Source organism: Apteryx mantelli, chromosome 3, assembly GCF_036417845.1.
Source record: "Apteryx mantelli isolate bAptMan1 chromosome 3, bAptMan1.hap1, whole genome shotgun sequence".
In the NCBI taxonomy this organism is placed as follows: Eukaryota; Metazoa; Chordata; class Aves; order Apterygiformes; family Apterygidae; genus Apteryx; species Apteryx mantelli.
This window is the reverse complement of record NC_089980.1, coordinates 88,864,516-88,890,603: the sequence shown is the minus strand read 5'-3', so window position 1 is coordinate 88,890,603 and position 26,088 is coordinate 88,864,516. Positions and strand designations below refer to the sequence as shown.

The following is a 26,088-nucleotide window of genomic DNA, read 5'->3' as shown; positions in this document are numbered from 1 at the left end:
TTCCCACTCTTTAAGGAGAGGAAAGGGGTGTGTAGTGCGACCTTGCCCTGCTGCCGCAAACTGGCGGCAGGCATTGGATACTGTGAAGAAGTACTTCTAAGGCCCAGAAATGTTTTTCCAGATGTTAGCTTTGTTTTCTTTCTTTTGGTTTCCTGAATTTTCAAAGCCGACAATTCTTGTCCTGCTCACAAGGTGTTTACAGCGCTTCTCACTGCTGATACTTTGAAAGGCTTTTGAGCCAGCAGTTTGAGGAGGTACCTTACTGTCATCTTTAGGAAGAAATAAAGCTCTCATTATGGCACTAACAGCTTAAAGATCATTAAGGAAAATCACCTGTTGTTGAAAGGTGCATACTGTAGTTCACCAAGACTCCCAGCTCCACCTATTCAATCTAGTTGTTTCTAGGTGTGCAGTTTTTCCCTAGAATATTGCATGACACGGGTAAGTTTAAAAGCACACATCATGGAAAGTTGTGGCTTGGAAATCAGGTGTCATAGCTTAAGCTGACCAACGCGCTCATAAAATGAATCAAACAGCTTGCTTGACTAGCAAATGTGTCTGTGCCACTGGTCTGCCGAGCTGGCTTCTCCCACGGTCACCCTCAAGCTCAGGGTGATGAGGAGCATGGTGCAGACCTCCATGGACTCCACCAAGCCCACCCATGACCTGGGCTCACTAAGAACCAGGCTACAGACACACTGGAACAGTCTCCTGTCAGACTAGGTTAAGTCTGGAAGAGGAACTGCCACTTGGCCTTTTGGGGTGGGTACAACACTATGCAAATGCTGTTACACTCCTTTCAGATCTGTGGCAGTGGTCTGATGAGCCATGAGGACGTGATGGCATGAACTGAGGTTAGCTCTGCCCCACAGTCTCTTGTGTAATGTAGTTTTGCTGAAAGACCAGTCAACTTGCAGTAGGACACAGGTTTTTAAGGGCCTGTATTAGCCTTGAAAAGGGTTTTCAGGCTTAGAAGTTCTTTAGGCACTTTGGAAAATGCTAGTCTTGATCTGATTCCTTGCAGATAGGCATCAGCATCATAGGTATGGCCGTCAGAGCAAATTCCCTTTTTAGCATCTCTCCATGAGCAGCTTATATGTAGCTTGTCTTTCTAAGCAGTAAATATTAAATATTAGTGCCTACTGGTAGTCCTGTGAAGATATAGGAGGAATTTCCTTTTATCATATATTTATAGGTTTCAGTTCTGTACACGTATAGTGCAGTAAATGGGAACATATGTTTGCTGTGTTATTACTCCTCCCCAGGCATCTGCTTACTGTCCAGGTAGGGTCCAGGATCCTGGCGTAGATGGAAGCTGGGTCTGGCCAGTAGAGCTGCTGTTATGTTCACACGAAGCACAGGTCATAGGCCCTGCTGGTGCGAACCCAGAGAGCTCCTGTGGATTATAATGGAGCTACGTCATTTGCCAGAATGAACTCTGCACCATATGTATGTGTAGAATGCTGTACCATGCTAGTCTTGATTTTTGATTGGCATTATCTTCTTGGTTTGTCTTCTAGCAAAGACCAAGAACCCAAGCTAAAAATCTTCCCATATGAAGTGTAAACAACCCCCAACAACTTTTGTTTTACTGGGAAGGTGGTGACTGGAGGAGGATGCAAAGGGGTTGATGTGCATTGTATCTGCTTTGCAAAGCTTGTCTCAGAGCATCACTCATCTTTGAGGGCCTTCTGTGCTGGGGTCACTTTCCAGCACTAGGTCACTTGGTCTGCCAAATTGTCTGTCCTGCTGATGGCAACCCCTCGCCTCTTCCACTCTAGCCATCCTTTCATCTTCTGCAGCATATTAATTTTATTTAGGATTTATGTCACTGCTGGAATGATAGCCTTAGCCAGTACTGAAACAGCAGTAAGGATGTGCCCTGTAATCAACTTTTATATGGTACAAGTGTAAAGACCCCACATTAAGGATTTTAAGGTTTAAATGCTATTATTGTTCCATTCCGTGTTATTTTAGACAGAAAGGTTTCTGGGGAGAAGAACTTCCCTCTTGGCAAATCCCACTTCACACTACACTCATTTTCCCTGAAGTTCGCCCACCATATTATGGGCTTCACCAGAGATTTCAGATCCAAAGTTCCTACTGTGGTTTCAAAGCCTCAGACTGAAGTTGAAAACACGGAGCTCAGCTGTTTATATACAAAATCAAATATGTAGCCATTCTGATGAAATACGAAGCAAACTAGAATTGCACTGGGCATTAGCATAACTTACATTCATTGCTTTTGACTGGGAACATTAAAAAGCCCCCCAAAACAAAGGAACACAAGGGCTTTGAAAAGACTGTGTCTTAAATACCACAGATGACAACTGCAATGATTCCAAAGTGAAATCATTTTATCATTAGCCATTAATTACTAAATAGCTCTATTTTCTCCTTATGCTTCATGTAGCTTAGACTTTTACATAATTAGAATGAAAAATGGAGACAGAGTGGGTCTTGCATTTAAATGACATAAAGTCAGTATTCTCGCCTCAGAAAACTGTGGTAAAGATTTTCAGGAGAGAAAGAAATTTGGGAAGGTTACGTCATCAAAAGGAAAAAGCAAGCGAGCAAACTTTGTTCTCTTTTAAACTGATAGATGGAAAGAAAGACTTTAAATTTGTTACAGGACAGTTTTAAGTTGTAGGCAACTGCAGTGTTCTGTTTTGTAAACTGTTTTTGCACAGAGCTACAAACATTATAAAAATCTGTTTGCATTCACACCTAGCATTGCTACGAGCTATATTACAACCACATTCAGAGTGTGTTAGAGCCTGCCTCGGGGTTCCTTCGCAGCAGGTTTCAGCTGGAATGATTTTTTTTTTATAATAATCATTCTATTCAAGTGGAACAATCATTATAAAAAATTATCACAAGCCATCTTGGGCAGGCGAATCCTGCCACAATAAACATGCTGAACATCTTGCAGTAAGCATGTTGAAAATGGTGATCAAGCCTGGATGACTGCTTGGAGCCACCACTTTGGATTAGGCCTGTTATGAGCATTGTTTGAGGTTTGGTAGTGAAAGAGCGTTAATTCCCAGTAAGGACAGCTGAGGGAGAGGGCTTGGTTACAGTTGTCTTGGAAGTAGAGGCTGTGAACTGCCTCCCCCTTTCCACAGTCTTCCTCCTTGCCAGGGACCCCTGTGCCGGTGCCCCTGCCCTCCAGGCACCAGTGTGCCATAGGTCCACGGCTGGGACTTGGCTGCTGCTCATGCGTGGACCGTGCCCAGGGCTGCCAAACCACTCTCGGGAGAAAGCCAAAAACTCGGTGGGTCCAGGGGCTGCCTTTTGGAGCAGGACCAGGTAGGGAGACACGGGACGCCATGGTGAGCGACGATGGGTTGTGCTGCTTTTGGCTGGGTACTGTCAGCTGAATACTTTTTGTAGCAACTAAATTAACTGGAAAAAGCAGAGCAGCATTAGGATAAACAAAAAAGCATTTAAATTATGAATTACAGTTCTGCTGTGCTGCTTATTACAAACATCTCAAAGGAGTGTGCCCTTTGCCCTTGTCTCTGGATGGAACATGTTCACCTCCTCTTCCTCCCTCTGACCCAGCATGTCTGAGCGCAACCTTATCCTTGCTGTCTTCATGTGCTCGGTTTCCCAAACAGCACGAAAGGGTGCCTTGCTTGCGCTTCTTAACATTCATCTTTTTTTTCTGAGTCAGAAAATGTTAAAAGGGAATTCTAGTGCTCTGGAATGATCTTTATATCGAGCAAATTGCTGCATATTTGTTTTCTAACAGCTGAGCAGCCTCTTCCCAATGCGGCTGGAGGCTTTGCCTCCACTCGAGCAGCTCTGTGAGTGAGTCCTCCAGTGAGGAGAGGAGGGCAGAGAGCACAACGTCAGGACAGATTTCAGAGTTGCCGTTATTACTTGCAGCATGAGTCAAGCTGACCTGGAGCCCCATTGGGGACTGTGGCTTCTTTGCACTCATGACCATTGAAGGCATTTATACTAAAGATATGGCTCTTGTCCCAAGTTTCTGAGTGCTACATCATGCAATATGATGCAGAGATACAGCCATGTGGGATTTAGCATTGTGGGCAGGGTCTACAAAGGGATTTGTTTAGACATTAATATTACCTTGTTGAACTTTTTAGGTGACTTGCTCCAAGTAGAAGCCTTAGTCATGAATAAATGGTAAGGCTCCCTGCCTGGGAGAAAAGCCTGCAGGGAGCAGGCATTCACAACAAGCTGGGGAAGCTACCTAGGGCAGCTGAGAGAGATTTTACAATCTTTTGCCCTTTAAAGGTAGTTAGGCAACAAATGCTAACCCTACAGCTTCAGGACACACTGATCTGGGTTTTTTTCCTTATGATACAATGAATTCTTCCCTGGTATCTTGCTGGGAATGTTTCTCATGGCCTTCCAAGGTGGCCCGGGCACTCCGTACTTCCCCAGCTTTTTCTGTTTGAGCTCAGTGTCTCCTGTGTCACAGTAGCAGCTGGTTTTGTAGTTGGCTGGGTAATTGGCACACAGGAAAGCAAGGGGGTAACTGGGTGGTGTGTACGAGTACTGCTGGTGACTCATCTGAATGTTTACTAGAAACCTCTGTATATGCATTTCAAGCCATTTTCTAATTTCTAGATTGCTGCTGCATCCAGCGTTTGGCAGGCTTCAAAAACTTGAGGCCTTGCTGAAAAACATATGGCTGGTGTGTCGTTCGCTTTTGGCTGCCAGGAAGGAGCGTGTGTGAGGGGGGAAGTGATTCTACCTCCTCGCCTTATGGCTTTTGGGCTGGGGTGGGAGGCCTCTGCTTCCACTCCTTGCACATCCTGAGCGAGTGGCAAGGTCAGAAACGGCAGTGAAGAGCCTGGGGCTCAGTCTAGGCTCAGAGGAAAGGCCACACGGGACTGGGCCAGGCGGGCACAGGAAATCCGCACTGGTGTCCGTGAAGCCAGAATATATGCCTGAGTGTATATGAAGAGACAACAGTTGGATGCCATAGTGGGAAAAGGGAGTAGAAAGTACGCAGTAAAGTTCAATACGTGGATTTCATTCCAGCAAGTGAGGCTTCGATAAGCTTCAGCCCTGTGTTTTGGCATCCTGGATAAGAGCCTTATGCTGAGGATCTGATTCAGCCCTCGCTTTTGCAAGGTGTCCCACTAATGTGTTCTCCCGACCAAGGAGAGGGGCTCCACTGTTCACTGTCTGGTTTTGGAGAAGCTGAAAAGTATCTTTGGGACTATCTTTGGGGGCTATCTTAGGGACTATCTTTGCCCTAGTGACCCCTTTCTTTCCTCTCACTCAGCTTTACAAAGGAGCTGATACTGGTCCAAAGTGTTGTGTATAAGGCACAGAGACTCTCCTTTACAGTAGTGATGTTGTTTGCCTGCTACTCATGCCTGGTTTCTCTCAGGCTGATGTAAATACCTCCACAGACAGAGAGGTTAGCAAATGTATTTCTTAATGAAATAGCGTCTGACACTAGATTATTATTCAGAGGTTATTGGTGGACTGCACTAATGGATGAACTTTGTGCCTGCATTTGACAGCTGATTAAAGTATTAATTACCTGTGCCACAAGCCACGAGCACGGCCCTTTTAAGCTCAGCAGAAAGTCTGTTGTGCCTGCGTGGGTAACCTCATGGCAAAGTTTGGACATGACTTTGGATATTTCTATCAAAATAAAGGTATGGATGCCAACAGGAATAGTTTTTCTTCCTCTTTGTACTAGAGAAATACAAGTATTACAAGATGCCTCAGTCCTGGCTTTCTTGGTCTTCCCATATCAGGAACGAGTAATATTTCTGCTGATGCAGTGTCTTCTGAGTAATCTAGTGGTGTAGATTGCTGCATGTTTCACAGGAAAACGGATGAATGATATCAAGACATTGAGCTTATAAGTAGCACACTGGCAACCCGCCACTAAAATATAAATACATTAAATGTACTAAAGGAAATGTTCATTCTGTTGTTTAGAATTGGACATGCCCCAGTTAGGTAAATTTAATCTTCTTGAGGGTTGTTGTGTTACAGCTGAACGAGACAGGCAGTTGTCTTATTTCTGATCTTTCTGTCATTCAGGTTTTATGTTCTGGCATTTGTGATGTGAAGTGTGTTTGCCTAGGAATGATATGACCAGTATTTTCCAAGGGAGATGAAGGTGCTTAGGGGATCTATTAGCACCTTGCAAGATCTGACCCTTTAGCCCTGAAATTTTCATGATCCTCCTTCACTTGTTGGTCACAAAGCTAAGGGTGCCACCTTCTTTTTGGTTAGAAAGGTACAAAATGGTTGCTTTGCATATGTTTGTTAGCAAATGTCTGACAAGATAACTAACTAATCACGTAGCTTGTTTTTTCCTGTGTATTCCTTTCATTAACTTTTGTTACCGGCTTTTCTGCCGCAGTTCCTGCAGAAATCCCCTGGCCGTGTGTCTGCGCCGATTGAGGTCAGTGGCAAAGCTCATGCTGGTTTCAGGGTGAGCAGAATCCGGCATTAAGCATCAGATCCAAAGCCGACTGCGATAAAGGGTAGTCTTTTCATTGTTTTCCATGGGTGCTGGGTCAGACCCTAAGAACATGATCCTGCGGCATCAACTCTCTTGACTAATCCTGCTGAAGCCGGGGGAACTACCCCCATGCGTAAGCATTACAGGAGCCAATACTCTACATTAACAAATGTTCTGCAAGAACTGAGCTCCTCTCTTGATTGTACAGTACAGGGAAACGACAAGGCAGGAGAAAGAAGCAAAAGCAATGGATGAATGGAGAGATTTTGAGCTGCCTATAAAAAATGATGTTCTATATGGAATGCAAGTAGTTAAAAAATTAAGACATTTGCTGTATATTTTATAGATAAGAAAATGTTATTTTATTGAACTGAAAGATGTATATGTTTCACCTATCACATCTGAAATAATCAGTGTAGGCTTTTAGAAGAAATCTGTAATTACTCTGAGCACGTCATTAGTTAGAAGTAAAATGAATGATATTGCTCCATTTTATTACCTCTAGTGATATAGCCATTTGTATCATAAATTCATTGACCTCATCTTAAATGATCAATCCTGTAAGACAGATTTGATTCATTAATTCTTAAGTGACATTTTCTCTCCTCCAGTAATTTCCCCCTCATTGTAGAGACTGTTTTCTTGCGTTTTACTATGATATTCTAAGGTGTCTTATTACCTGCATATGACACGCACATTTTATGTTTGTATCTTAAATAAGCAGCATAGACTTACTGCTTATATAAATAGATAGATATAAAAATAATGGAATATATAAGTGTAATAGATGATAGGCATTTATCACTGACGCTCACTTTAACACTTTGAGATGTTGCATAAAATCAATGAGATAATTATTAGATATGTGGTCCTTCCAGGATGTTCAGAGGAACAGAATTACTGCTTTTAACTTCTGTGTCTTTAATTAATTTTATGTAGTGATAAAATATACAGAACAGTCTGTGATCAATATGTGGGTGAAGCAGACAGACTTCAGAATTTCTTATACCTCAGTGAATTATTGAAAACAGGAGAAATCAGTAGAGAATTTCCAAGCAGGATTTCTAAATATTTTACCGGGGAAGAGAAAATATTTGTTTAGCTGCAAGTGACATAGGATCCCACTTGAGATAAACAAATCAATACAGCAATAAAACACTAAAGTATTTCAGTGAATTTTTCAACTGATAACTAATAAAATTAAATGATTAGAAAAGATGCCATGAGATTTTTTGTTGTATTTTGCTTTCAGTCTGTTTAATTAAAGTCACTGAGGGGGCTCTTCTTAGAAAGATAAGGAGGCTGTTTTTACTCTCTCCTATTTCTCAGGTGCTTCTTCGACACCAGGCTTGCAAGCGTTGAGCCGGTGTGTTTTCTTTGCCCTAAAGGAAGGGTGAGTCTTAGCTGCACTATCCCAGGGCTAAATCAGGGAAGCAATGGCAGCCTGGCATCCTGCCCCAACCCTTGGGCCAGCCTCCACTGGGACCGGCCTCCTCTGGGTTTTTCCCCGGCAAACGGACCCTGTTTTGATAGGCAAGGGGCCTGCTGGGCTTTGTCCTGGCCACGGCATGGGCTGGGGCCTCTTGGGTGCCTGCGGAGACACGCTGCTGCTTTGCACAGCTCTTTGGGCAAGAGTGTAGCCTGCGAGCGGCTGAAGGAGCAGGTTACCCCTGATTCCGTACATGCAATATAAATAGCATTTTGCCTCTGCAGTAGTGAGCTCTGTATGATGTTTAGGTAAATCCAGCAGCTTTACCGAGGTAAACAGGCACTTACTACTTTATAGCATAGACTCACAAACTTTTGTCTGCCTGGAAAACTGTGGCAAGCCAGGGAATTTCAGGAAGTCAATGATATGGTGTTTCCATCAGCTCATCCTGTGATGGGGCTGTGTTGACTTGCCAGGCGGGTGGCAAAATCCACAAACATGTCAAATACCTGGGATTGTTCAGTGCCCACGACTATGTGCTTGCACTACCTGCAGCAAGGGGTTGCCCGGCTCCAGTGGCGTTTGCAAAGGCTGCTGGTCCTTCCTGCGGGAAGTGGGGAAGTTCCTACTTCAGGGAAAGGATCAGTGCTCATAAAATCCCACAGGCCATGGGAAGTGTGGGTGCCGAGCGCTGGCACTGTGCCTTTTCTTACTTGGGTGGGCCACTGTGCTGGAAATAAGCCTGCACTAATGCAGACTGCACAGAGCAGCCCAAGACCACTGGGCCAGGTGATATATCCTCTGTAGCCCCTCTGATATATCCTCCGTAGTGCTGTATCCATGGGTCCATGCTAAAATCTGGCTTCTACGTTTCCATACTTCAGAGGTTACTTCATAGTTGCTATTTCTCAAGTAATTACTTAGTTTGATTTAACACTTGGGATAAAAACTTCATGGCAGAGAAACATAGTATGTGTGTGAGTGTGTGAAAGAGGTGTGGAGACAGGAGAGGGAATGAAATAGTAACCAAAAGGGATAACCAGAAGGTTGCAGAGTTAAAATAAACAGTCTAATAGCCATAACATATAGGGGTGTATGTGTGTGTGTGAATATATATATTAAAGATATATTACTGAAAACTCAAAAATGTCACCACTGTTTATATTAAAGGAAAGCTGAGAGTTAAATGAGATGGGTAATCAGATGCCCGACATATGTTGTTTTGAATTGTTTATATGGCCAATAGTTATTAAAATTAATTATCCTTTTAATGCAGTCTTTTCAAAATCATATTCTTTTTTTTTCATACAATAGATATAGTCATTTCAAAGCAAGCTTATATGGGCTATTTGGAAAAGGCAGAACAAACAATATCATGATGTGTTCTGACATGGTCATAGGCTCAACATGCTGATAGAAAGCACCAAAAATCTCTGTCAATGGAATATTTTGAGAACTAATGTAAATGACAAAAATGGGTTTTTTTGTGTGTGTAAAATTCTGTCAAAAAGTAAGGCACTGAAAAATCTGACATCTGTTTATCTGTTTATAGCTATGGCAAGATTACTCATATTAATTCTCATTTAAAATGCCATATGAAGGAAAGGCATTTGTGCAAACAAGAGTCATATTTGAATTGTAGATCATGTCTTCACCATCTGTGAGAGCTGTTGGTGTTGCAAAATTAATGTGTTAATGAAATCACAATAATTTATCTGAAGTAATGGATTCTGAAGCCTAGAATGACTATTTTTTGAACTTTGGTGTCTAGTGGTTTACAACTGGGAAAACCTTTCACAGCTTAATTAGTTCTGCAGCCTTACTTTAAAAAAAATTGGCTATGCCTTCACCACACTGATAGTAACACAGAGAAGGATGAAATGGAAAGGGGAGAAACAAACAAACAAAAAAGCCTGCAATGCAAACTTTTTTGCTATAGTATTTCAAAAGTTGCTAAATAGGACCTTGCTTGCCAAGAAGTTTTACTCAAAGTGACTAGTATACAAGAGTGGGCAAACAGCTCAGAAAGTAATTCCAACTTGTCAAAACATCACAAATTGGGAATATTTGAACCTTATAGAAATCTCCTGACTATTTCAAAGTTTCTCCTTGGAATGAAAGGCAAAGGAAGAATGATGCTTTTTGCTCTGTCATACTGTTTTAAAATACCTTTCCAATTTATTATCTGATACCATTAATAAAACGTAAAAAGTTAGTGTGCTTCTGTTTAGCAGTAATGGTTTGCATTTCACATTTCACAACAACTTTCTGAGTCCTTTTTCTGTTATCATAGTTAGTGTGTATTATTGCATCTCAGATGGTACAGGTGTGTTTAGATTACCACTGAGGAGTAATCACAGCCATATTCATATGGATTTAGCATATGTACATATATGTGTTATAACAGTTTGCACCAGCTGAGGATTATTCTCTGTGGTATGGATATAAGATATATAATATACCATGCCAGGCAGAATTAAGATCATGGGAGACATGAAAAGGGAGTGGCCCTTTAAACTGAATTCTTTACATTCAATTCACTGATATTTTGGAGCCAATAAGCATAGTTTTCACAAACATGACTATTTTTTCTTTCCTGCTAGAAAACTAATGTGGTTATTTAGAAAGCAACTGAAAAATGACTTTTAAAATAACACTATGAAGAGAGATTGCTTTTCTTACCTGATTTGATTTTATTACTGTGTTGTAGGTATGTGACTGGTGTAAGCACATAAGACACACAAAAGAGTATCTGGATTTTGGGGACGGGGAAAGAAGGCTTCAGTTCTGCAGTGCAAAATGTCTCAATCAGTACAAAATGGACATTTTCTACAAAGAGACACAGGCCAATCTTCCAGCTGGACTGTGCAGTACATTGCATCCTCCAGTCGAAAATAAAGCAGAAGGCACTGGGGTACAGCTGCTGACTCCAGATTCTTGGAATATACCGTTAGCAGATGCTCGGAGAAAAGCCCCATCCCCAGCGTCTGCAGCTGGCCAAATTCAAGGTCCTGGACCATCAGCGTCTACCACTGCCTCTCCATCTGACACTACCAACTGCTCTGTCACTAAAATCCCCACGCCAGTTCCCAAACCTATTCCCATCAGTGAGAATCCAAATATTCCACCAGTTTCTGTCCAGCCACCTGCTAGCATTGTGCCTCCAATTGGTGTCCCACCTCGCAGTCCTCCCATGGTAATGACAAACCGTGGGCCAGTTCCTCTGCCCATATTCATGGAACAGCAAATTATGCAGCAGATCCGTCCACCGTTTATTCGTGGGCCGCCTCACCATGCCTCAAATCCTAACAGCCCTCTGTCAAATCCAATGATTCCTGGAATCGGTCCGCCACCAGGTGGTCCCAGAAATATGGGTCCCACCTCCAGCCCCATGCACAGGCCAATGCTCTCCCCTCATATTCATCCCCCCACAACACCTACCATGCCTGGGAACCCTCCAGGTTTGTTACCACCCCCCCCTCCTGGAGCTCCTTTGCCCAGCCTTCCCTTTCCCCCCGTCAGCATGATGCCAAATGGTCCTATGCCTATGCCGCAGATGATGAACTTTGGATTGCCATCCCTCGCCCCACTGGTGCCACCCCCAACTCTGTTAGTGCCATATCCTGTCATTGTCCCACTGCCTGTCCCCATCCCGATTCCCATCCCCATCCCTCACATCAACGATTCCAAGCCTCCCAATGGCTTCTCCAGCAACGGCGAGAACTTCATTCCGAGCACCTCCAGCGAGACGCCAGGGGCGAAGCCAGCCAATAACTCTTCATCCCCTCAAGAGTCAAAGCAAGGATCTTCTAAATCCTCTGACTCGTCACCGAGCTGCTCAGGCCAGTCCTTAAATCAAACTCAAGTGCTTCAGGAGCACAGTAAAAATGAAGTTGTTGACTTGACTGTCAGACCTAGTAGTCCAGTGAACAATAAATTTGGTTTCCCCAGTGTGCTACAGGGTCCGCAGGACGGTGTGATAGACCTAACAGTAGGCCACCGGTCTAGGCTGCACAATGTTATCCACAGGGCTTTACATGCCCAAGTGAAAGTTGAACGTGAACCTAACAGTGTTGTAAATTTGGCTTTTGGTAGCTCAGACAAAAGGAACTGCAGCGACTGCAGGGACAATTGCAGCCCAGTTGACTCAAAAACATTGCTGTGCGGTGATGCAGCGCACTGCTGTCCTGTCTCCTTGGCCTCCAGCACTTCAGGGCTAGAAACTAGTGCAGCGGTTTGCAATGTCATTGTGAATGGCACAAAGAGCACGGAGGGTTCCAAGAACCCAGAGCTGCCCCCAGAGCCGAAGAAGCCTCAGCCCCCAGAGGAGCTGGCAGTGAGCGAACTGGAGTCCGTTAAGGAGAACAACTGTGCATCGAACTGCCACCTTGAGGGAGAGGCTGGCAAGAAGACTGGGGAGGAGTCCCTTGCAGCGGGAGACAAACAAGACCCGAACCTTAACAATCCAGCAGACGAGGACCATGCATATGCTTTGCGGATGCTACCCAAGACAGGTTGCGTGATCCAGCCTGTGCCAAAACCAGCAGAAAAGACTGCTATAGCGCCATGCATTATCTCAACGCCAATACTCAGCACAGGGCCAGAGGATCTGGAGCCACCATTGAAAAGGAGGTGTCTCCGAATTCGAAATCAGAATAAGTAAAGGTTTGTGTAATCACTACTGCCTTCTGTGTGAGTAGAGGGAGTATTTTCAGGTATGAGGCCAAACTCGTGTGGATGTGGCCTTTGTGAAACAGAGAGATACAGATTCTGATTTATCAGCACTTTCAGAAAACTATTGGTATTTATGTTTTAATATTGTTCTTTGTGTTGTATTGCATTTGTACCTGTCAGTACTTCATCCATCAGCAGCCTCATTACACTTTTGCTCACAGAACATTTTGTGATGGTGCTGGCTGTGAAGTTATTGTGTTGTGTATGTCAAAATCAGTGGTTTTCTGCCTGGGATATAGTTTACGTCTGGGCCATTAATCTGCTTATTTATTCCAGCTGAGTTACACAGCAGCTCAAGCTGTCATGATTATGACTGAACTTGCCCTGCAGCACAGTGTAAAACAGGACGACCCAGCTATTCACTGCTAGTTCAGGTCCAGATGACTCACCAAATGGTCATCCCCAACCTCCTGACTTCAGTGTGCCTCCTGAATGCACCCTGGCTTTCAGACGGGGTTCTTGGGGCAGTCAGTCCTCCTCCCTGAGCTTTCTTCCTCAGATATCGGTGCTCAGGGACTGCCTGCTGTTTGGGATTGGTCCTTTGTGGCTTAGCTGAAGAGGCAGTCAATAGGCAATGGGCAACTGCGGCAGGACCATGGGCCTTTCCTCTCTTATACAAGGTATCTGCCTTGATGCAAGGCTCCCTCCCACTTTAGAAAAGCGGTTGAGACTTCCCCTGCCCCACAGCTGGTATATATGTTACGGTTTCTGATAAGGGCATTGAGGCATGGCAGCTATAAAGATAAGTCCACCAGCACCTGTGGCTTGTGCAAAGACAATGCTCCAGAGGCAGAACCCCACTCCGTTCCTTACTCCCAGTCTATTGAATCCCTCTGATAAAACAGCGCCTTTATAAAACTGTTAGTTTAATATATGTCTATTGCTTCAAACCTGTGAACAAGAAACAAGTGTAACTGCATTTGTTTAGATTCACAAGCATGGAGAGCTTCTTTCAGAAAAAGGGTAAATGGTGGGTGTTACAAGAATCTGTTCAGCAGTAAAACACTGATGATTTGCCAGATGTGGCTTGGTGACGTGCCAGATTTTATTACAATCGTGCAATACTCTGTAGCCTCCAGTAAATCCCTGTCCCTGGTAGCGCAAATAGTGACTGAAGCAGTGCAATACGAACGTTGCCTTGAACAGCTTGGCATCCACTACCATAGATAGCTCACGCTGTGGAATCTGGGATAGTGCAGTATCTCCCTGCTCCATCAGTGCAGGCTAATTGCACTATCAAAGATACTGCAGTATAGCCAGGGCTGCCTCTTTATTTTGTGACTGTTGCATTCCCTATTCTGGCTGCAGCACCGGAAACGTTACTTCCTTTGATCGCACACAGTATTTATTTACTTTCTTTGGTGGAACAGAGCCATTATTCTTTGCTCTAGGCATGTGCTGACACATTTAAAAGATACATTTGTAAGAACAGAGGACATCTGTAACTTTCTTGGACTAATAATCAACACATACAATAACTCAGAAGCTAAATGAGTATTTAAAATCTTTATATGCCCCTAGGCCCTGCTAGTGGGGACTCCCCCCACCCACAGCCTTGGACTACACGTCCACCTATTCTATCATTTGGTTATTTCAGCATCAAGATCTTTATTGCAGCTCCCAGAATGCATCTTTTGGAGCTTGAAAGATTGTCTATTCGTAAACATACCTATGTTTCACCTATGGGTAGTGCTTTGATCTAGTGGGAATGCCCTATTTGACTGCATGCCTTTTTTTAAATCTTAGGACAACTATGGTTACCACATTCTTTCTTGCCTTCCTCAAGCTCCCTATATATCTATGTTTTGTTTCTAGCCCGTGTTAAGAGACTTGAACGTTTGTATACTGACACTGTATTCAGAGACAGGCTGCTTCTTGGCGTGTATTTACTTCTGCATGCTCTGTGCTTGCCTAGACCATCCAGGGTGCAGTAATGCCAATGCTCTGAGGTCCTGGTTCCAGGACAAGTTCAGCATCTTCCAGAGTCAGAGCCTTTAAGCTCAGAGAGAGTTCTGGCTTCTCTGGCTTGTTTATTTTTTCCTGTTGACACAATTATACATGACATCACTTCATGGATAGCATTTGACAGAGAAAGTGGACAAACTGAACAAACCGCATCAAAAAGACAAAAAGGATGCTTTATCACACAGTTATTGTCCTAAACAATTTATATTCTCTAAATATCAAGAACTGCCACTTGGTTTTCCTCAGGAATAACCATTTTCCTATTCACTGGGAGTTTTATATAAATTTTCTTTGTCTCAGTGTAAGGATTGTCTTACAGGAAAGGCAAGATTGCCCGTTTGCCAGGCAAGATTAATATGATCCAATATAGACATCTGTAGTGAAGACACAGCTGAGCTAATTGTCTAAACTCTCTTTAAAATCAACCTAGAGAAACATGCACTTCAGGGAGGCAGTTGAGCTCATCCTAAAGTCGACAACTAAGACAGATTAGATGAATTGTGCCATAGGAGTGCCTATGGCTCTCTGTCGTGAAGGAAACTAGGGGTGACTGGCACAGACATAGACGTCTACATAGACATTGAAAGTTAAGAGAGACAAAGCCCAGCCTAGGTGTCTGCTGTGCCCTGGTAGTTTGTGTAATAGCATAGCAATGGCTACTAGTCACTCTGTGTTTTTGTCCCCTCTTTTCTTCACAAAAAGAAAAGAAGTAGCCTGTATACAAAAGATATGTGAGACCAGGATCTTTGTATATTTCCAGGGAAAGAGGATACGCAAAATACTCTGCAGAAATAAACAGTGTGATAACCATCTCATTCCAATGGGTACCACAGTGAAATACTGGTGGGTTTTGAGTCTCTCAAGGCACGCATAACTGATTTATGCAGTTCCGATGATTGATTTGAGGTGAGGATTCTTTGGTTTCATGCACGGCCTCTTTTTGCGAGTGCTACTTCTAGCCAGTCCAGGGGGGGCTGCTTATTTTTCTGGTCCTCAAGAAGTTTGTCTGTGAAGGCTTCCCAGCGCTCAGAGTCGGTATGTGTCTGTACAGAGGGGATGAATGTGGAGACGGAGCATCAGTGCAACCTCTTAGACCACAGCCCTGACCTCCGTCATAGCCACAAGTTCCTCCTGCCCAGTCCATGGGAGGGCTGGAGATAACCCCCTGCTCCTTCAGCAGTACAGCTGCGAGGAGGATCCCTCACTGCACACTGACAGCCTTTGAGAAATTCTTGTTCCTTAGTAGGAATAAAATACAAAAAGGGTAGGATTTTTACTAATGATTTTGTTGACTTGGATTGCTGGAGTTTTGTCTTGCACTAGCCACACTAATCTGGGAGAAGAAAAAGTCGAGGGAATTGTCTTTTTCTCCCTTGTTCCCCACCTCCCCTAATTGGAAAATCCGAACATACTGCCATAATGTGCAACTTTTTCTGGATTTTATTTTGCTTTAAATTGTATGAAGTGAAGGAAGTATTAGCCAAATATTTTTACGCTAGAGTTTTGGACAGGCAGATTGAATACATGGAATAGCAACATGGACTCTAAAAAGAAATCAATGCAAGCATGACCTTTTTGGGCAACTAGCCAAACTCAGGATTATTTAATGTACCAATTACTTGATTATTGGAAGTGCTAATCAGCAACATAATCCTTGATGTTAAAGTTTAGTCTCTCCATCAGGATGTGGACTGTCAAGCTGTTATAGCTCGATACAATTCAAACAACCAGCAAAAGATGTCTCAGTGCCAAAGCCCCACTATGATAAAGGAATGAAGTTAAGAAGAAGAATATTTTCTTGAATGTAATTGTTTCGAGTTTGAGCAATGTGAATTTTCTAAAATTAGCTGTGTTAGTGTTGCCTGACTGCATGCTCTACATCAGGCAGGATCAATTTTAACCCTCAAGTTTTGCTGTCAAGGTTTTTTAAGGCAAGTAAATCAAAATGGTAAGGGCCACTTGGCTTTGACATAATAGTTCTGGTAAACTGAATTAGAAAATTAAGTGGCACATGCTAAACTGACAACTAGCTTCTGTGCGTGCATGTGTGTGTGCTTGAATGTGCGTGTGTTGACTAGTCCTATGTTGAGGGGAGAGGGATAAGAAAAGGAAGTTTTTTTGCCTGTGTAAGCAGAATTTCTCCCAGAAGTATGGAAATAGTAGGAATATGGCCACCTACTGAGCCAACCCATATGTCCTGGGGTCAGCATCTGCTGAGTTACGGGCCCAAACCTCCAGCCGTCTAGTCCATACATTGTAGTCGTAAAAATATACAATGTGCAGAACGCTCCAGTTCAGAGCAGAAGTAATATATATCCCACTGTGAACTCCCCAGCCCATAACAGTCCAACACAAGATTTCCTGCTCTGGTCAGGATTCCTGAGGCAAGGGGCATAGCTATTAACCTTCCTTTCTCCCTTAAGAGTTTTTATAGCTCCCGTGTCACTGTAGCATCTATCTGCTAGCATCTTACCTTGCCCTCATTGCTCTGATCAGCACAAAATGTGACTCTACAGGTGTACTTGAAAACAGATTTTATATATTCACACATTTTATGCTAGTTATCTTTGTTGACGCAGTAGCATGGGCCAGAACTTTAGCTAATTTTAAGTGGATATAGTTCCATTGGTGCTAAATTAATTTAAATCAGCAAAGTAATTGGACTCATACATTTAACACCTACTCTTCTAGTTCAGAAGTTTTCCTTCACCTGACTTCTTATGAGCGTACAGAAATTTTCCATTTATTCTAAGGGAGAGAGGAGAGACTGTTAACACCACAAAGCCTCAAACACATTTGCTTGGAACTGAAGCTTTGCCCTTGAGAGCTGCCTGGCACTAGCAGTGTGATCTTATGTTTCAAAATTGCCTGGGTAGCTTCTCAGATATATTAAATAAGAAAAAGGGTTTCCCAGAAAAAAAACACTTCTCAGAATGATGAAGTATAAAATGACATACTTCCAGACTAGCTTTCAGCTCCCGCATCTTGCTGCCAGGGTGTGGGAGCGCTAACTTCCGTCTCAATGGCAGTAAATAGCAGGCTGTGGTACAGTGTTGTAGATGACTGTATATACTTTGAAATCAAAAGAACAAGTGCTAATTTCTGATAGGGTCCTTCTGCTTTTCCATAAAGCCTTCCAGGACATAGGTTTCAAATGTGAAACTTGGTTCCTGAACCCTTTTAAAAATAACTATACCTGGTCTGATTTACAAAGGTGGAAAGCATTGAGAGCTCTTTGCAAACAAAATACAGGGCCAGATCTTCAGCTGGCAAAAAAATGCCATAGCTCCATTGACACACTCACAGAAATTTGCAGCAGGTCTGGCTTCTGGAGGCTGTAGCCCAACTGGTACCTCCCAAGGTCTGGGACCACCCACTTCAGAGATCACTTTGGCACTTACTGGCCCTTACCAGTTTTAATTGTCTTGTGGGAAGAAAATTATTTGAAATAAATATCTTATCCATGACATTCCTTAGGTTGATACAACCCACATTCATATTGAAACAATAGGGCTACTCATAACTGTTTGTGAGGCTTTAGAGTCTGACCCTGACATACAAGGCCTATGCTCCTCTCATTTAAGTCAACGTAAAGCAGATTCAGCTGCATTCAAAAGTATTAAGTGTAAAATGGGCATAGAAGGAGATTCTAGCTCTTCATCATGTCAGTTTGTTCTTGTGCTATTGAGCTACCAATGTCAACACTGCAGGGAAAGTTTATGGGAAAAAAAGCGCAACTCATGATTAAATACAGAGACCATAACAACAAAGATCACAATAAAACAGATGGACACCTTGTAAAAACATCATCAGAGACAATGACTGCCTTTACATTCAGAGGATGAGATTGTGGACAATGTGTGTCTCATTGCCACTGAAATCAGATAAGGAGTTAAGCATCTAACTGCTTTTGTGAAGCTTGACCCTGAAACAGCCGTGGCCACCTTCAGTACTGAACTGTGAACTTGGAAGAACTGTGAGGAACTTATAGTTTTAAACTATTTCTAAGTATTAGGAACAAATCTTGAAAGTGGGCCAGAAAGGAGCAGAACACTTTTGAGGACTGTTGCTGTGAAAGAGTTGGACATAATCAAGCAGTGAGCAATAGGTTTTAAGAAGATTACATTCCCGTTAAGAAAAGGTATAGGAGAATCAAGCAAAGTAGAAGCAAAGCCATCTGAGCCAGAAATCAAGAAGAAATCTCACTATGACAAACAAGACTTTCTGAAATATTTTTTATTTCCAGATTACCAACTGAGTCTCTCCCTGCCTATTTTTAGGTCCCACACAGCAAAACAGGCAAGTTAAGCACATTCCTGAGTGTCTCCATCAATCAAGGCCTCCCAGCTCAGGCTTACTCATCGTTATGTTTTTGATAACGAGCTGCATTTCACTCATGTGACTAGAGGTTGTGTTTGGAAGCGTGTGTAAAAGAAGGGAATCAAGGTAAACTCTGACATTTTATGGTACCCTCAACTATTCAACATTTGCATCTACCCCGAAAAATACAGCTCATTAAATATCTGGGCTAGATCCTGTGAAGTGCTGTGGGCCTTCAACTATCAGTGCCTCTAATGAGAGTTGAAAGCACTCGGCACACTGCAGAACGAGGTCCTGTCTCTGACTCATTTGCCTGGCTTTGCTTCCCCAGACATGATTTTGGTATTTGAAAAGAATGGTATTCCTGTACAACATGTGTCTCAATTTGTAACGATATCCTCCCTGCAGCTGGCTTACTTTTCCAAGTGTTTCTGAAACATTACTGTCTAAAATTTGAGCCAACCTACAATAACAAATTATGTAGATGCAAAGAGGCTGAACTGCATTTGTTGTAAGAACACCCCCCCTCCACCCCCCCGCCCTGGCTACATTTCATCTTCCAGTCCTTGTTTTGGACTTTTGGGCTGTGTAATACAATAATCTCCTATGGAAGCAAACATTTCCAAAAAAACAAAAAAGGTTGTAGAGATTGAGCGGTGCAGTATGAAACAACTATCGAGTTCCGACCTCTCTGGAAAGATCTGCATCCCATCATCAGCCTATTGATATTTAAACCTATGTTTAGAGCAATTTTCAGCTATTTATTTGTAGCCCACATGGTTAAATGTAAAACTCTGTATCATTATGATCTGTTGCATGCTTATGCTTCAAATATTTATAAGCTTTCATGAACCACTTGTGCTGCCACTTTTAAGTTTCTTATCCAAAGGAGGAAGAAAAACTCTTTCCCACAGGAATTGAGACAAACATCTCTAACTGAGAGATGCTTGAATACTAGTTATAGAAGAAAAGATACATGATGAGGTCACTAAAAATTTGAATTCTGAACCTAACTTTCTGAGTTCAATTAAAATGCCAATTCTGTACTATTTGCAACAGTTTGCCAATTATTATCAAACCAGTTCTCTTGATGGCAAAAATATTGTTCCTTTTTTCTCGAGGGGGCTGGGGTATGTGTGTGGGAAATCTAAAATATTGACTGGTGCCAGTGTAGTTTGCTTAGTGATTTACAGTGCTGGGGATGAAGAAGAGACACCTAAGGCACCTGGCACTGCATCTCTGGTATATTCTAGGTCCAACCCACTTGCTCCTTGTATGTTCTGGGTTGATTTTTCCTCTTCCTTCTCCGAATAGTATAATCTGCCTGACATTTTGGCCACCTGAGCCCCTCCCTCTCCTTGCCCTTGAGCCTCGAAGCTGGCTGAGTTTGCGTCTGCTCTTGTTTGGGTTGAAACGAACCTGAATGTGGCTGTGAGACTCAGGGGGACTCCGCGGGGACAGTGTTGGAGCAGTGTAAAATCAGCCCCCTCCTTGAGTGTGATGGGGTCCGACCTGGCATCTGGGGCAGCGGCGCCGGAGGTGGCACCTGTGGAGGCTTTGGAAAAGGTCCTGAGAGCTGCTGGGCTGGATGGGGAGCAATGTGATCGTGGCTGCTGCCCTGCAGAGGGGGAGCCCCAACCCCATGGCGGGACGAGCTCTCCCTCCCTGAGGCGATCCCTAGGGCCTTGCTGCGAGAGGGGCAGTGTCCTCTGCTGCCCAGGCTCAGCTCCAGATGCTGCTGGGACCCAGAGCTGAGCGCCTCTGCCACCCCCAGGGGCAAGATGCTGCTCAGCAGCTCAACCGTGGCAGCTTGTTGGCTTGCAAGGCAGCATCTCCCTGCTCCTGCTGGGTCCCTACCAGCACATTCAGTCTCAAGCTGGGGAAAAGAAAATATAATTGCTGATGCCTGACCTGGGACAGCATCTTTCAGTGGAAACGCCCCATCTGCACACACAGTTGGGGCAGAGTAGCAAAGCAGCGGGCCCGATTTCAGCTCCTACTATGCCTTGACTTGGTTTTCTGCCTTTTCTTCCAACAAAAGAAGCTGGTGATTGCCATATTTGCATATAACTCCAAACTTCAGTTTCTTGTAAGCCTGATAGGTCTGGAGCAGCACAAAGCTTGACAGGAATAGCCAGTCTGAGGGCAGGCCAGGTGATCCTGGGCCAGGGGACCTCTACAGCCACTATGGCCCCTTCCTCCTTGCTCCTGCTGCTTCCCTTGTCCTCTCCTACCTGGAATGTGCAAGAGCTGAAGCGTTCAGAAAAGCCCTTCAGCTCCCTCTGCCCAGGCTCAGCCGCAGCCACGCTTGGCCTGAAGCTTAGGTCAGCTCTGAATGAAGGGGGTTTTAGTCAGAAGACGTTGATTGCTTGATGATGTTGAACGCTGAAACCTTTCACTAAAAAGTTTCAAGGCAGCTTCAGCAAAGAAAGGAAGATTATTATTATTTTTTGGTCCATAGTGGAATTTCTGATGAAAATGTAAGGCCCATGCATAACCCTTCTGCTTTCCAATTCATGTGAGAAGGAATACAGGGGAAGTACGGCATTCACGATTACCATTGAGTCTCCTACAGGTTCAGAGGCAGGACTTCCTACCTGGGCTAGCATCGCAGCTACTCTACCTTTTCTCTGCCACTCTGAGTTAATATGCCTTCTTCTGACTATTTAACTAGATTAACTGGAGAGATCAGCTCTGATAGGAAAATTGAGAAGCCCCTTGGAATAGCCAAAAGCCTGGTGGTTTGGACTCACAGGAGGTTGCAAAAATTTCAAGCTAAAGTTTCTATTCTGATTCAGACAAAATCAGAGACTTAAAGGAGGGTTATCATCCCAATGGTTACCTGTTTTCAGGGGAAGGGGAGAAGAAACTGTCTGCATTTGGTTTCCCTTCTGTTTTAGTTTTTCTGTTTTGTTTGTTGTTTGTTTGTTTTTGCAAAAGAACCTTGAAAAGTTTCAGCTTTATCCCAGAGCAGAATGGGAGAATTAATTGAAAACGTGACCCCTGTTGTTTAATGAAAAATCCTGTCTTCTGCCAGATCTGTATATGAGGCATTGCAGGGAGCAAAGCAAAGCTCTTACAGTTCTGCCAAATATGCCAGTGCTGCACTCAGTGCAGGGCAGTCTGCTTCCTTGCTGTTGTGGAGAAATGTTCAATCACCCCTGGGTAAACCGGGACAGGATCTGACCCAGGCAGGCTCTGTGGTGTGCTGAATGGTCACGGGCAGAGATAGCACGTGGTACAGCTGAGGTTAGAAGTCTGGATTTGCGATGGCATTTTCTGCTTTGCAGGACTTGAGTATGTATCTCCAAATGCCCCAAAGGGTAAAGCAGAGACCCCCTGTCTCTGCCTGGGGCTGGGCAGAAGGAACTAGTTGACACTGGTTTTGTCTTTAGCTCAGATTGAAAATGAAGGTGAGTTTCATGAACTCACTGAGCATTTGTTCTATAAAGAATTAAAACATGAGGGACTTCTTTGAAAGGGTATAAGATTATATGAAAAAAAAAGAGTGGTTCTGGGGAGACTGCTACTATAGAAAGTGGTATAGCTGGGAAAGGATGACACCAGTAAAGAAGCCTGAGAGCAACACTGATGCTGAAATCTGGGGAACTGAACCCAAATGTTCAATTTAGCTTACCGAGAGTGGTCTCCTCTGCCCCCCGCTATGGTTGGTGGACAAGAGGCTCTTCCAAGGTGTGTTTCAGAGCACCCAACTCCGGGCCTGCTGGGCTACTTGCCTCCTGGGAAGGAGCACAAAGTCTCCCCAGGCTGGAGTTAGTGAGCCCTGGCAAATGCTTGCACCCACCTCTGCTCTCTCAGAAACACGAGGCAAGGTAAGGAGAAAGCAATGTGATTTGGTGTGGAGTTGCCTTCACAAAAGGCTGAACAGTGACAGTGACATGGAGAAATGGAAGTTTAAAAATGTTGGAGCATGGGATCCTAGTGGCAGTGGTTTTGCCTGGGCAAATGTAAACCTGAGGGGGAGAGGATGTGCCCTGTCCCCTGTGTCTGTGTAGAACAAGTCAAACAGCAAAATTGTGTTACTGCTTTATGATGCAGGAAAGGATTTACAACAGGCCCAGGCCACTCATCCAAGTATGTGGCTGCTCACTGCTAAATTTAGGGAATCCTATTTCCACTGGCTATGAAGAAGAGCTGCAAGCTTACCCAGGCCAACACCACTTCCATTTTGGGGGCCCTGCTTGTATTTGGCACCGTCTTTATGGAAATGCATAATGGGGCAAAGAAAGAGACACCTTTTACCTTTGCCTTGTGCTGTCACTCTACAGCAGAGCCTGGCTGCAGGAACAAACGCAGTGAAGAGCAGACTCTAGATAGCCAGGCTTGAAAGATTGCCACAGATTTTGAGTACAGTGGAGGGCTGGATTTCTATCTTGTTTCTCTTCAATATCACTGGCAGCCTGGTAAATCTGGGAGCACTAAGCCTACATCTTGTTGGTAGCTCTCTGGGTCTCTTCCACAGTGATGATCCCTTTGCTCCCGCTTTTTAAGAGTGCATTTCATCTGTGACATGCAGGAGCACAAAGGAGAGCCTGGAACTGTATTTCCTCCATTTCCTTGCTACGTAACAAGGGCATGGTAACATATCTCCCTGTCCCCAACTTCAGTAGCTAGTTTCAGGGTTCAATTTAAAGTATGTTGAAAAAGTTTAGTGAGAGATGGTACTAAATGTGCCAGCAAGGGGTCAAATGTAGATGTGAACTGGTGCAATTTCCCTGAAGACTTTTCTAGGAATAGATGCACAGAAGCAGGAGTCATTACACAGCAGTCCTTCTACTTTCCAGTTCATGTTTCTCCCTCAAAGTCCTTCCCTGATTACAAAGCCACTTGATATGATTGCAACCACAGCCTCTAGTCCCTCCCCACCACCATTCAGGCACAGAGTCAGGGGATGACTAAGCTGCCCCCAGCACTTCTTCTTCCTGGACATATAAGGAGGACAAATCCCAAGCCTTTCCCCAGTGCATTCCTTGAAGTCACAATGTCTGCTCAGATTGCAGCTCTCTTTTTGGTAGGTGGAAGTGCTAGAGTTGCATATCTGACCCAAAGTTAAGAAGGAGTCGTAGCTTGCAGGACCAGAGGAGGAGGAAAATACCACCTTAGAAATCAAGGGAAGTTTGCCTGGAAAGGGATGGTGTATAAGGAGCCAAGTTATTATCCCATTCATGCAAAAGGCCTCCCATGACTCTTACAATGAGGCATCCCTTCAGTTGGTTCAGGGAAAGATAAATCATTAAGTATTCAAAGGGGAAGGTTCTAATGAGGAAGCCTGAACTGCTTTAAGAATTGCTAAAAAAAAAAATTAAATTACAGAACTATTACAAGTAACAGATGACTCCAGAGTGTTTCCAGGGCTGAGCTTGCTCCAATGCTGACTTTAGCTGCACTCTTGTGGTTTATCGTCAGTGTAGTTTCCCTGAGAAAATAATTGCTATGTCTTTACTCTAGGGCCATGCATGTCCCAGATGAACTAGGCATCTTCTAGCACATCAACAGCTTCAGCATTCATTGTCCAGTTGAATGAAGTGTTGTGCTAAATGATGGAAAACTCTGCCATGCCAGCCCACATCAACCGTTGCCTCACCCCTTCCCACCCAGTCTCTATACTTTTTCTGAACAATATGTCGCAAATCTGGAGACAGAAATATTCAATGGAGAGGAGAATGAGAGTAACCATGGAAAAAATTGTGTGTGCACACATGCGTGTGTCCAAAGCCATATCAATGGCATGGCACTTCTAAGAAGGTAGGACATGACTGGGGAAAGGAACCAAATCAAAGCAGATATTTTTGGCTATTGTCTCTGCCAGCAGGAGTGTGTTGCCAGCATAGTAACACCCAACCAGTGGGGCAGCACTAGGAGTGGGGATGCATGGATTGGTGCTTGGGTATGTGAGATAAGGAGAAGGATCTACCCTCTGAGGTGAGCTATGCAGCTCCTTGGGCATGGAGGCATGGAACGGGGAGTGGAGCTTGCTAGGAGCACTTTTAGCAGCTGGCTCTACCAAACTGGGCCAAAATTCCTGCTCCACCAATCCCAGGGGCTGCCCAGGAGGGAGGGTTGTAGGTCTGAAGCAGCCACTGCAACTGGAAAAGAGCTGGGAAGGTGGAGAAAGGGAAGCAGAAAGCTTGCTGGGGAAGCTTTGCCCTAGTCATTAGTGTGCCTTGCCAAGCTCTAACTCTGTGGTGTTTTGAGCAACCATAAGTATTTATGTAAGGATTTAAACCTTATGTGTCAGGGCAGAAACCAAAGAGGAAGCTTTCCATTGGTGCAGCTTGTTTCACAGCTGCCTATTGCTCAGTTTATGACTAGCAGCTGCAGAGGGCATTAGTGCGGCTCTCACCTACTCTTCAGAGGTGCCCTGTGTCTGTATCCAAGCTGCATAGGTGAACCTCCAAGTTACCTGCCTGCGCCAGGTCAGCGTTCAGCCAAGTTACTCTCCTCTTTTCCCCTGCAACAACACTGAGGTGGAAAGGAACCTTTCTACTTTTTCCTTTTCTTGTCATCTCTTCCACGCTGACTCTTTGGCTTGGGAGTGCAGCCCAACCTCTGACTTCTACGTGGCCTTCCATTGAACCCCTGTTTAGCTTTGGAAAGCAGACAAAACCCAGTGCAACTCACAGAAACTCAACTCTATGACTTTACAATTATGAAAATTACTCTTTTGTGGTGATGCAATCTTTCTGTCTGATAAGCAACATTTGATGTGTGTTGGGTGCAAGTTCAGCTGGGTTGAAGAGCTCCTGGTGCTCTCCTGAAAAGTCATTTGTTTCTGTGGGGAGATATAAATAACTGATGTCATTGTGCTGGTCATGCATGCTGGTGTTGGCACAAGGTGTATGACATCTAACTGTGAAGTGGTGATGACTAGAAAGTTCTCATTTCTTTCTAAAACTCTGCATGCTATGCCTGATATGGGTTTTTATTCTGTCACTTGATTGCTACAAAGATACATTCATCAAACAAGGTGACTGATATATGGACCAGGCACAGGGGAAGATACTTCTCTCCCGTCTGCCCTGTGTTACCCTGAGTCTATCTGCAGTAGGAGAAAATGGACAGGTCTTACAAAGCCAGCTAACTGCTCCAAACAGAAAGCATTGAGGGCTAGTAGACATTTTTATGTCCTCCTCTCAAATGACCTATCACTCTG

General features: G+C 44.0%; 1 protein-coding gene across 6 annotated transcripts in view; it reads left to right on the top strand.

Annotated features, from left to right (window-relative positions):
* Positions 1 to 26,088, top strand: part of SOBP (sine oculis binding protein homolog) — a 118,849-nt gene that overhangs the window by 90,312 nt on the left and 2,449 nt on the right. For 2 of the 6 annotated variants that reach the window (XM_067293905.1, XM_013948906.2), the window contains 2 exons: positions 6,365 to 6,406; positions 10,606 to 12,560. In XM_067293905.1, coding sequence (XP_067150006.1) covers positions 6,365 to 6,406; positions 10,606 to 12,558 — 1,995 coding nt within the window. In that variant the 3' untranslated portion in view covers positions 12,559 to 12,560. Of the gene's footprint in view, positions 1 to 6,364; positions 6,407 to 7,795; positions 7,860 to 10,605; positions 12,798 to 26,088 lie in introns of those variants that run through there. The other 4 variants (XM_013948909.2, XM_013948908.2, XM_067293907.1 and 1 more) reach the window with 3 other exon arrangements.